Source organism: Martes martes, assembly GCF_963455335.1.
Source record: "Martes martes genome assembly, chromosome: 9".
NCBI lineage: Eukaryota > Metazoa > Chordata > Mammalia > Carnivora > Mustelidae > Martes > Martes martes.
Window position 1 is genome coordinate 20,801,710 of NC_137896.1, and position 12,190 is coordinate 20,813,899.

The 12,190-nt window shown below is 42.2% G+C and overlaps 1 protein-coding gene across 3 annotated transcripts in view; it reads right to left on the reverse strand.

Moving 5' to 3' along the window:
* CTNNBL1 (catenin beta like 1) overlaps positions 1-12,190 on the reverse strand; it is a 161,126-nt gene that overhangs the window by 54,664 nt on the left and 94,272 nt on the right. For all 3 annotated transcript variants that reach the window (XM_080813370.1, XM_080813371.1, XM_080813369.1), the window contains exon 11: positions 8,069-8,250. In XM_080813370.1, the coding sequence (XP_080669496.1) occupies positions 8,069-8,250 (182 nt within the window). The remainder of the gene's footprint in view (positions 1-8,068; positions 8,251-12,190) is intronic.

The window sequence follows — 12,190 nt, forward strand, 5'->3', positions numbered from 1 at the left end:
CCTAGGCTCAAATTCTGCTTTTGTGACTTACTTGCTAAAAGGTATTTGGTAATTAACAAACTCTCTAAGACTCATCTCTAAAAAGAAGATTAAACTGCCTAATTCATAAAGTATGTACCCTGTAAAGCCCTGAGTCTCTTAGTAGATGCCCAATAAATGTGAGCTGGCCATGAGCCTACTTTCCCTCTTGCCCTGCAAAAAAGAGCAGTTTCTTCCAGGATGGCAAATAAATCCTGTTTCACAGTCTTCCTTACTGGCAAACAACTATGTTGTGCTCTAGTTGGGAAAGGCCTGTGGGTAAATCCTTAATATGACTGGAACCAGTTAGCAAGCCAGATGTGCAACACTCAAAATCATCCCCTCAAGCCTGATGAAAGGAACACAAACACATTGCTTATTTCAGCATCCCTACATTTTGTCATCTGAGGTCAGGAATGAGACAAGCAGCTGGAGGGAGAGAAAAGGAATTGATCCAGAAACTGTTCAATTATGAGGTTTTCAAATAGCAACAAAACAACAGCAAGACATTTCCATCCTTGTTTAACATAAAGTGCCTGTTAGTACATGACTTAATGCTATTCTTAAAATTAAATACCGTTCGCTCTTCACTTGCTTACTGTTCTGACCACTATAACCAACCCTTTGTAATTTTCAAGCTTGAGGAATATAAAAAGGGGGAAAAACCTTTGACATTTCTGTTTACAGACCATATGGAGAAGTAGGGATGATGAGACTCCCTGGTAAGTCCTCTCTGAGGCAGGTTTTTGTTACCTTGCACAGGGGACCACCATGTTTACAGTACACAGCTATGAATGGCAGACTCAGGGAGGGAAAGCATTTCTTTAGGTAGATACTTTAAAAATCACCAACAGAGTAGAAAGAAGAGGAACACAAATGGGAAACCCGTCTTCATCCCAGCCACTAATATTAAGGAAGCAGACACTGTGCTAATAAGCACTTGATCTGTCTTATTTCACTTAATCCTTGCATAGCACCTTGAGATAAGATTCCAATATCATCCCGATTTTACAATTGAGGAAATACAGGCTCAGAGAGGTTAGGCAACTTTCCCAAAGTCACACAGCTTATAAACAACAAGACCAAGACACCAACATAAGTCTTGTTTTAATCAAAAGCCCATATTCTTAATCATCTATATCACAATAACTAGCTATATATGCTTTAGCTCTCACTGTCCCCCACTGCCATTTCCCTCACTGTATAAGAAGGAATACTATGTATCTTTCAAGGAACACTCCAGTGCCATCTCTTTTCTTAAGCATTCCCAGAATCCCTCGAATACTCTTTCCTCTAGGCTTTTACAACCTCTAGTAGAACAAGTCTTAGTATAGTATGATGTCTAGGGTCAGTATTAAAATAATAATCTATAATACGTTAACATTTATCAGACCCCCACATGATGTTAGACCTGCATTAAGCCAGTCACCTCACAGTTATAAATCTCACACTAATCCAAGGAGGTCGGTATTAATCCTATTCTTACAGATGAATAAACAAATGTATTTTAAACACTACTGTGGACAGAAGCTGAGTGGCCTTGTGGGAGAACCATACACTGGTTACCATGGCAAGAATCCCTTGAATTGTGCAATGCTTTTAACTACTAACATGTGCCTTGATCCTAACCGTTGATGGTTAATGCTATACTGGTGTTAAATAAATTCATCTGTACATTCCACCAATATTTACTGAGCACCCACCATAAGTGAGCCCCGTGAAGGGCACTAGAATTGCCTAGACACCATCTCACTGAGTCATTTTGCCATTTGCTCCTAATAACTTGAGCAATTTGAAAGGGTAAGTAATTAAAGTCTCCACCATCTTAATGACCTGCCCTGGGTCAAAGCATCAAGATTAGAACCAAGGTCTTCTGGTTAAGATCTTTTGATTTCACCAGCAACCCAGAGACGAGCAAGCTGGCTTGGATCCAGCAGAACACATACTGATGGCTTGGTTTCATGAAATGAGTGTGGGATTTGTGGTCAGAAGCTGAGGGTGTAGGTCTTAGTTTAGACACTTACCTACTATATGACTTGAGTCATTACAATTTCCTCATTTTCAGGAAGAGAAAAGCCACCACTCTGGTGGGGTAGCTGTAAGACTCAAACATGATCAGATATGTAAAGACACTGCTGCAAGTGCTGAATACAGTAATGGCAAACTGGCAGGCTGAAATCCTGGTACTGTCTGTTATTAGCCTATACCCCTCCTCTCCCTTCCACCAGAAGCACCTTCCTCACTGAGCATTCCTATTCTCCTGCTCCCTTTAATAATGAAGTAATTCTTGTTTGGTACGTTTTTGTATTTGCTAATATGGTTTTCTGGTAAATACAGGTGAAATTGCTTTATTCCCTATGTTTATTCCTTCTCTTCTGTGAACTGTAATTTTACAGTTGTGGGCTGGGAGTGTCTCTCTCATTTGGGTGGGGGCATGCAGGACAGATTTTGAGGGGACAAGAGAGCTGGGAGCCTAGGGCAGAGAGACTTAGTAAGGCTGTAGTGAGTTAGGAAAGGAGATAAGGGCAGAGTCACTGGTACTGGAGAGGACTGACTCACAATGTAATCAATTAAGTGTGGGGACCATGAGACTTCAGCATGGCGTGTGGATCTCTGCCTTGGGTGGTGGAGTGGAGGGTGGTGCTGTGACCATTACCCAGAGGGGAAAAGCAGATGAGTCTTGGGCAATGAAGGAATGGGAATGGTTTTGAATGAGCTGAGATGGCCTGTCTGATAGGAGTTTTCTGTTGGTTAATTAGCTGAACTGACTAGAGCCTGGGAGAGACAAAAGGTTGAAGATTTGGGGATCACCAGGAAAGAGATGTGGGTTAAAGCTGCAGGAAGTAGATGAAATCAAGGAGAGTACACACAGTAAAACACAAAAACAACTGAGGGGAAGACACTGCTAACCCATGCAAAAATGAACGCTTGAGGAACAGGGACAGGCCAAGGAAAAGGATCTGGAGATGGAATCCTGGGAAAGAGCAGCATGCCCCAGGATTTTGTTCCTGTCTTTGTTAAATTTTGAACATAGCAGGAGCCCTGATAAAAGACAGCACCAAATGATGCCATGTCACTGCTACGGCCTACTGTGGAGGCATCAAAAATGTTTCTTTTTCACTGATGCTGACCAAACTCAGTTCTCTTCTGACAGTAGGAAAGGTTTTGCCATTTCCCTCTTCCGACTCAGGCAGGTGGCAGGAGCTCTGGTCTGCACCTCCTGGCTGCTGGGAGTCCGAGAAGCACCAGGCAACTACATACTTCCTGATGCGTGGAGTCCACTGGAATCACAATTCTTTGCTGATGACAGAAAACTAGTCTTTAAAACAATGACCTGTTATCAACTACTGTCACTGTTGATGAGGTAGAATGTGTGCATATGCCTAGCATGCACACCACACACCTACACACTGCTTCCTAGCTCCCCCCTCAAAGCCTGTAACAGCCTCCAGGGGAACCATGTTAAAACAGCGCAATTAACTAGAACTGCTACAAACTCAATAACTCACCTACCTAATGAAGCAATACAAGGAAAATTGGACCTCTTTTAATAAGAATTTTAAAAGAGACAAGACGTAAAGGTCAAATGCCATTTCTGGATCCCAGCTCTTTTCTTCTTCCCTCCCATTCTGAAGCAGTTAATACCAAGGAGACAACGCATACTGTACTAATCCTTATAAAACCAAGGAGGCAGCCAATCACACTATTATACCCAAGGGCAAATTTTTTTCTTTCCAACCCAACCCCCAAGCTAAGTGCCTCCCTTGATCTATTTCTGAAAGTTTTATTATGCAAACCTAAAGGATTTCAATTACAATAATTCTTGTCCTTCTCCAGCCCAACTCACAAAAGCGGAACTAAATTACCAGCAATTCTAGGCCATAAGGGTGGTTTTTGCTTCTTACCTTCCTTCCAGAGTCACCTTAATCGAGAGAGTCTCCTCTCCCAACCCCTTCTGTCGGAGTGGGGAACACAGCTGTGTTTATGCCACCCCACTAGTTAGCATATCATGACGCCGTACATGCCCATCAACAAGCAGTCTGCCCAGTCTACGCAGCTCTCATGGAGCAATTACACCGCAGGCTAGTAAAACCCACTCCCACACTCCCACTGGCTTCCCTGTGACCTCTCAGGATGGGTGCATGGGACAAGGGCCCGGAGGGGCAGAACTGGAGACAGGGCTGGCAGACATGAGAACTTATACTTCTTAAAGTACCTACTCTATTCTGGGGTCCACACTGAGTTTACATAGGTTATTTCCCCTGACGCTCACAACCACTCCGTGTGGTAGATCTAGCATTTCACAGACAGGGCAACTAAGGCTTGGAGAAGTTTAGGAAGACCACCACGGTTCCTAAGCAGTGGAGCTATTGGTAGCGCACCAGGCGATATGGCTACCTTAGGAGTTTAGTGGAAGGTGCTGAGAGGTGACAAGTGCTGAGCCTGGACCAGGATGAACTTTAAGGCAATCCACTCTCACATGTGACAAGTCCCTGAGGTTTGATAAGAAAGGGAGCAGCGCAGGGCAGCCCTCTAGAGGTTCTGGACTGGCAAGCTAATTCCCAGTCTATGGTGCTTAATTAGGAGTTGTTGGATTACCAGAAGCAGCTTGTCACAGGAGGGCCTCACTTACATAAGGAAGTTCTATCCATAATGTATGTTAATCTTAAAAATAAAACTGTTAGTTATTTTACCAAAAAAAAAAGGTTTTCTCAGGATTAGTAGAGAATTACAATTCAGGCCATTCAAGCTATGACAAAATTATAAGCAAGTCCAGAGAACAAAGGAGAAGACTGCTCTTTTATGGGGCGAGAGGGTGGGTTCTGAGGAGATGCTATAAACAAAAGTACATCTGAATAAACCAGGAGTTTGAAGTGTAGTGGCTTGTCATTGGCTAGGCTACTATTGGGCAAGGGGAAAATCTTTCTTCCTCCTGCTGGGTTAGTAAATTATAAGCTTCCTCCTGTGCGGAGTGCAAGATCTGTCTCTTCCTGTTGGGGTCTGCAACGGATAGCAAGTGTTAGGGGGTGAGAGCTCCCCCTTCTGGCCTCCTCACTCCATATTAAATGAGGTTTTCTTTATTCAATTTCAGAGGTGGTTCTTAAGGGCATGGCTCTAAAGGGGGGGCTTCTGCCATAATTTCAAAGCCAGTGAGACAAAGTAAAACTTATGACTGGCAACCCATTTGTTTTTGCTTTCAAACAATCTACTAAAGTCAACTGCATTGACTTCAACTATGCAGGGTTCTAGGGAGAGTCCCAAATCCTTGTTTGTGCTTAACTGTCAGTCCTTTAGAGAAGTGGCTGCTCATTCCTGCAATCAGTGAATGTTTACTGTGCATCCCCCACAAGCGGAGCACCAGGCTGAGCCCTGGATCTGAGAGGTGACCAGGCCATCGGTTCCATAATCTTAGATAGGGCTACGAAGGCAAAATCCTAGGACCAAGACTCCATGTAACAGGAGGCTCTATTCTAATCTAGGGGCTCATCATAGGCTTCCCTGAGAAAGGGACACCAAAACTAAGGACCTGAAGTGGTGCCTGGGTGGCACAGTCGGCTGAGCATTCTGACTCTTGGTTTCAGCTCAGGTTGTGATCACATGGTCATGAGATGGAGATCTGTGCTGGGCTCTGTACTCAGTCCAGAGTCTGCTCTTGGGATTCTCTCTCCCTCTCATGCTCTTTCTCTCTCTAAGATGAGTAAGTAAATCTTAAAAAGACACAAAACCCAAAAAACTAAGCACCTGAAAATGACTGAAAGGTATCCAGACAGAAAGGTCAGAGAAAATTGTTGTGGAGGGAGGGGAGAGCAGGGTAGAAGCCTGGGGGCCAGAATGAGCTGGGCATGTCTGCAGACACTCCTAGTGGTCTGAGGCTGCTGAGCTCCAGCTTACTACTACACAAACTTGGTCCACTTGCATCAGAAGGGCCAGCACAGGGAGAATAACCCAGAGGACAGGACAAGACAAAGAAACCTTGCACCATGTGCCCCTGCCCTGCTCTGCTCTGCCTCCCTTCTCACACTCCCATCAAGGCCTGAGGGCCAGTGTGCCAGGAGCAGCAGCCGGCAGGAGCGGGAGGAGGCCCAGGGCTGCATTTTCTCCTTGGGGTTCACTTCTTCTGCCTGGGTGCTGGTGTATTCAGAATGCAGCGCTCATCCTCACCAGCCATTACAGGCCAAACATGCCTTCCAGGAGCTGTCTTACCAAGCCATTGCCCTCACTAATATAATGTTATCAAATTTCTAATGCAGGTACTCTAAAGCAAATGTACTGTTACCAGCACGCCACTGGGCACATTTTTCAGAAGGAAACAGCTGCTCACTGAATCTGTCACTTTTCCTCTACTCAGTACCATGCGCATATAACAAGAGCCGGCTGAGGGCTGTTTTTCTACCATACCTTCCTTCAAGCATGCTCAAGAGGCAGCATCAGGTCTTTCAACAGAACCTAGCGGGTCAGCCATGGCACAGCTCCTGAGGAGTTTCCCAGATGACATGACGAAGCCTTGACAACTAGGGCCTGTGCCTGGGAATCTTAAGGTACAGATATCAGAGCTCCTAGTTCACTAGTCTAGTCTCCTCATTTTACAGACCTAAAAATGCAGTCCAGAGAAGTCAAGTAAAAGGTCTGTCATCACACAGTCAGTGAGCTGTAGAACCACAAGTTGGTTCCTTTCTCAGCTGATTTCCTTACCTAAAAAACAGATTTATTTTGTAGGTTGTGAGGCCTAAATAAGAGAGCCTGTAACCCAGCAGTGCCAGAAAAGTGGCAAGTGTCCAATGACTAGTGACTGTCTGCAAAACTTTGTCTCTTAAATCTCCGAAACAACCCATTCCCTTTCCCGGGGTCTCATGTTGCTGAATTCCCACTGAGGAGAGAAAACAGACTGGCCATGGGGTTAACGTGTTCACCGCTGGTGTGCGGCCAATAACTGACCGGGGGTCAACCGAACTCTCTCCTTGATCTCAGATCTCAAGTCCAGTTCTTTGCCTGCCAGTTCCACCCCTGCTAGACTCTCTGTTGTCTCTGGAGGGCTGGTGTGACCAGAGAAGACACCCCTGAAGATAGCCACATCTCCTTCCCTTTAGCTACTCTGAGTTGGAAGAGGCTAATAAGCCAAATCCATTTGAAAAGGCGTAGACAGGAACTCTCAAACTTTTACCTAGGAGGGTGAGGAGTGCAAAAGATCCTGTAGATACCCACACCAATTCTACCAATAGCCAACAAAAAAATCACCCAAACCATGGAACAAACATGAACTTCTGACAGGACAACCAAATGGGCCAATCAGCTCCACACACCAGCTCCTCAGTGCCTCCGCTACCCCCTCCCCCTACCCCTCCCTCCTTTAAAATAACCATCCAACCATGTAAATTGCCTGGTGCAAGTGTCTGTTAGTCTCCAGCAGAACTGTCAATGCTCCTAAGTTGCTGGCCTTCCAGATTACACTGCAGCTTCTTCCTCGGGGGAGGGATGCAGCAGGCCACCAGACAATAGCAGGAGGAGATTGGCCGAGCAGTAACTACTCTGGTTACGGCATCACAATTCATGGCAGCATTTTGCTGGGAGTGTGTACCACCAGGGAGGAGAAACATAAAAAGGGGAACCTGGGCTGTAAATAGTTTATTTCGGCAATTCCTGATGTTGGCTGAATCATACTTTAATACAGAAATACAGGAAAGTACCACTCTGGAGGTGACATGTGTTGCCACCTCATTACTCTTTTCAAAAGGGTCTTCCATCAGAGAGACACCTCACCACAAATTACAGCAAAGAAAACAAAACCCTCATGCACAGACTTATTAATAGACCAGAAGGAAATGGAACCACAGGATTTAAGGGAGCAGAGAACCAAAGCAACAAAGACCATCAGTGATCTGGGGTCTCCGGGCTGCATTTCCATGCACAGAAAATGGGAAGGAAAAAAAAAAAAAAAGTGGCCCTCAGAGTCCGCTCCTCAACCGCACATCACAGTTTTTCAAAGTAGCTCTCGTTCCCCCCATTCCTTCTAATGCACCTAAAGTAGGCTGATTTCTCCAGTGAACCCTACCTTCATGTTCCTTCTCAGTGGTTCCCACTTTCTTGATCTTCCTGGGAGATTTCATAAAGAGGGGAAAGATGGTTCGTAAGCCAAGAATATCAACAAACTTATGGCAATTGTCTGTGCCCTCGGGTCCAATCATGGCATGGTCCAGCACTTTCAGGGCACTGCTCCGGGAGATCTTCTTCTCTCTGGGAACAAAAGAGGTTTCATATAAGGCACTTCATAGGACTGTTCTAGTCTCCAAAAAAGTTGGGGGGGTCTCATTATAATGGGGGGAAAAGAAAGAAAAAACAAAACAACCATCCACCAATGACAAAATTATTACATAATGACAGGTTTACACAGAATATTATATACTTCTTAATAATTAGGAAAGTCCATAATAGAATGACTAAATTCCTATGGGTCAGAATGACAAGCACAAAAGGTAATATTCAAAATTCTATACGAAGCATTACCTCAATTATGTGAAAAATATGCATTAAAAAAGACTGGAAAGAGATGGATCAAATGTTAACAGGTTATTTCAGGGTAGTGGGATTATGAATTACCTTATTATTCCTTTTTCTTTCTTTTAATAGCTTTATCAAAATATAATTCACATACCACACAATTCACCCATTTAAAATACATAATTCAATGAATTTTAGTATATTCACAGATATGCGCAACTATCACCACAGTCAATTATAGAACATTTTTACTATCCTGACAAGAAATCCCCTACTCTTTAGCTGTCACCCCCCCTCCCCTCCCCATCTCACCCTAGCAACCACTGGCTACTTCCTGTTTCTTTGGCTTTGCCTATTCCAGACATGTCAAGTAAAGGGTATCCTACAATATGTGGTCTTTTGTGACTGGCTTCCTTCCCTTAGCATAATGCTTTCAAGATTCATCCAAGCTGTAGCATGTGTCGTACTTCTTTTTTTTCTGTGGCCGAATAACACCATATTGTATGGATATGCTACAATTTGTCTATCTGTTCATCCACTAATGAACACTGGGGGTGTTTCTACCTTTTGGCTATTATGAATAATGCTGCCAAAAACATTCACGTACAAGGTTCTGAGTGGACATATGTTTTCATTTCTCTTGGATGTATGTATACATAGAAGTGGAAATCCTGGGGCATACGGTAACTCTTTCTTTAACTTTCTGAGGAACCATCAGTGTCCAAATTGACACGCCCACAAATAGTATGTAAGTGTCCTGACTTCTCCACATCTTTACCAATACCTGTCAGCTGACTTGTTGGTTCTGGCCATCCTAGTGGGTGTGAAATGTTATCTCACTGTAGTTTTTGTTTTTTAAAAATTTTATTTATTTATTTGACAGACAGAGAGCACAAGTAGGCAGAGAGGCAGGCAGAGAGAGAGAGAAGAGGAAGCAGGCTTCCTGCTGAGCAGAGAGCCCGATGCAGGGCTCGATCCCAGGATGCAGGGATCATGACCTGAGCCGAAGGCAGAGGCTTAACCCACTGAGCCACCCAGGTGCCCCTATCTCACTGTAGTTTTAATTTACATTTCCCTGATAACTAACGCTGTCAAGCATCTTTTCCTGTGCTTATTACTCATTTGTTTATCTTCTCCAGAGAAATGCCTATTCAGATCCTTTGCCTGTTTTTTAATTAGCTTAATTCTTTTTATTACTTAGTTGTAAAAGCTCTTTATTCCAGATACAACTCCCTGATATATGATTTGTAAATATTTTATTCTTTTCTAGGAGTCATCTTCTCACTTTCCTGATGGTATCCTTTGAAGAATACCAGTTTTTAATTTTGTTGAAATCCAACTCATTTGTTTTGTCTTTTGTTACCTGCATTTTTGGTGTCAGAGCTAAGAAACTGCTGCCAAATCTAATGTCATAAAGACGTACACCTGTTTGCTTTTAAGTGTTTAATTGTTTAAGTTCCAGTATTTAATTCTTTGATTCATTTTCAGTTAATCTTTGTATGTAGTATGAAATAATGATACAACTTCATTCATTTGCATGGGGATACCCGACAGTCCTAGTACAATTTGTTGAAGACTAATCTTTCCCCTTTCCATAGTCTTGGTATTCTTGTTGCATATCAGCTGACCACAGACACAGTTTTTATCTTTGGATTCTCAAATATATTCTAATTTATGCCAGTACCACACTGTCTTGATTACCAACCACTGCTTTGTAGTACGTTTTAAAACTGGGAATCCTACCTTATTCTTCTTTTTTCAAGACTGTCTGGCTATTCTAGGTCCCCTGAAATTCCCTATGAATTTCAGGATCAGTTTGTCAATTTCTACAATGAAGTCAGCTGGCTTTTTGATAGGGATTGTGGTGGATCTGTGTATCATTCTGGGGAGTACTGCTATCTTCACACCATTAAGCCTTCGATCCATGAATATGAAATATTTTTCCATTTATCAGCTCTCCTTTAATTTCTTTCAACAACGTTTTATAGTTTTGAGTATAAATTTTGCACTTTTTTGGTTAAATTTATTCCTAGGTATTGTATTCTTGATGCTATTGTAAATGGAACTGTCTTCATAGTTTCATTTTTGGACTGTTCATTCCAAGTGTACGGAAATACAACTGATTTTTATACACCGATCTTTACATTATTCCGCAACCTTGCTGAACTCATTTATTAGTTCTAATAATTTTTTGGTGGATTCTTTAGGATTGTCTACAGACAAGATAACATCATTTGCAAAAAGAAATAGTTTTACTTCTTCCTTTCCAATCTGGATGCCTTTTACCTTGTCTAACTGCCTTTCCTTGTCTAACTGCCCTGGCTAGAACCTTCAGTACAATGCTGAATATAAGTGGGGAAGGAGGATATCCTTGCCTTGTTGGGGATCTTAGGGGGAAAGCATGCAGTCTTTTACCATTAAGCATGATATTAGCTGTGGATCTTTTGTGGATGCTCTAATACAAAAGATTGGAGAAGTTCTCTTCTATTCCTAATTTAGGGTTTTTGTTTTGTTTTTTTTTTTAATCATGAAAGGTGTAGGGTTTTGTCAAATGCTTTCTGCATCTTATTATTCCTTACTCTATTTTTCAGTATCTTTCATTTTTCCATAATGAACATGCATTACTTTCTAGACGTAGCAAAGTTAAATTGTTTTCAAGAAAAAACAAAGGTGATTTTTCCCCTGCCACTGGCTACTGTTCTTGCAAACAGTTCTTTAAAGGGTATGATTTTCTATAACCTTACAGTGTTTTCTTTAACACTTAATGAGGTAGAGAAGAACAAGTCAATTGTTTCATACCTTAGTATACCTGGTAAATCAACCAACCAAGCCAATATTCACTATTTACTGAGGACTTACTCAGTACTGTAGTAGACACAAGAGAAAATAAAAAATTAAGACATGGCTTCTGCTTTCAAAAACATGAAAATCTATTCAGGGAGAATAAATTAAGATGAAATAATAAGGCAAAAGTAGAAGTCAGCAAATAACTTTCTCCCCCATGTATTATTCAATCTAGAAATATTTACTGGCTACATCTCCTGTGAATAAGATAGATCAAGTTCCAGTCCTCATGGAGCTTATATTCTAACTGCAGGAGACAAATGGAAAGTCAAGATACTTGATAGTGTTAAGTGTCATGGAAATAATGCAATGTAAAAGAATGAAAGGAGAGGGTATTTTAGGTTAGGTTATTAAGGAAAGCCTCTTTAGGGTTAACATCTGTGTTGAGATCTGAGTGTTGAGAGGATTCGGTCTTGTACATTTTAGGGGCAAACATTAGAGGCAGAAGAAAGAGTTATGTGCAAAGACCCTAAGGTGGAAATGGGCTGGCATGGTCAAAGAACAGACAGAAGGCTGGCTTTCTGAAGCAAAAAGGAATGGTATTCCTAGCTTAGATCTGAAGGGAAAAATGAACTATACCAAAGGCCATGTTACCTTGTCTTGTATGACACAATAAGACCTTCAAGTAAAGAACTGGTTCTAGGCGTTGGAGATATAGTTCAACATACTTGTTCTGAGACCATTATGTTTCAGTTACTTTAGAGGGAGAGATTGTATGTATTTGGAGGAGTACTATAGGAAAAGACAGATATATATATATATATATATATATATATATATTTGAAAGCAGGTGAGAAAGTAAGAGGGATGAGTGTGAGCTACTCCTAGTAAA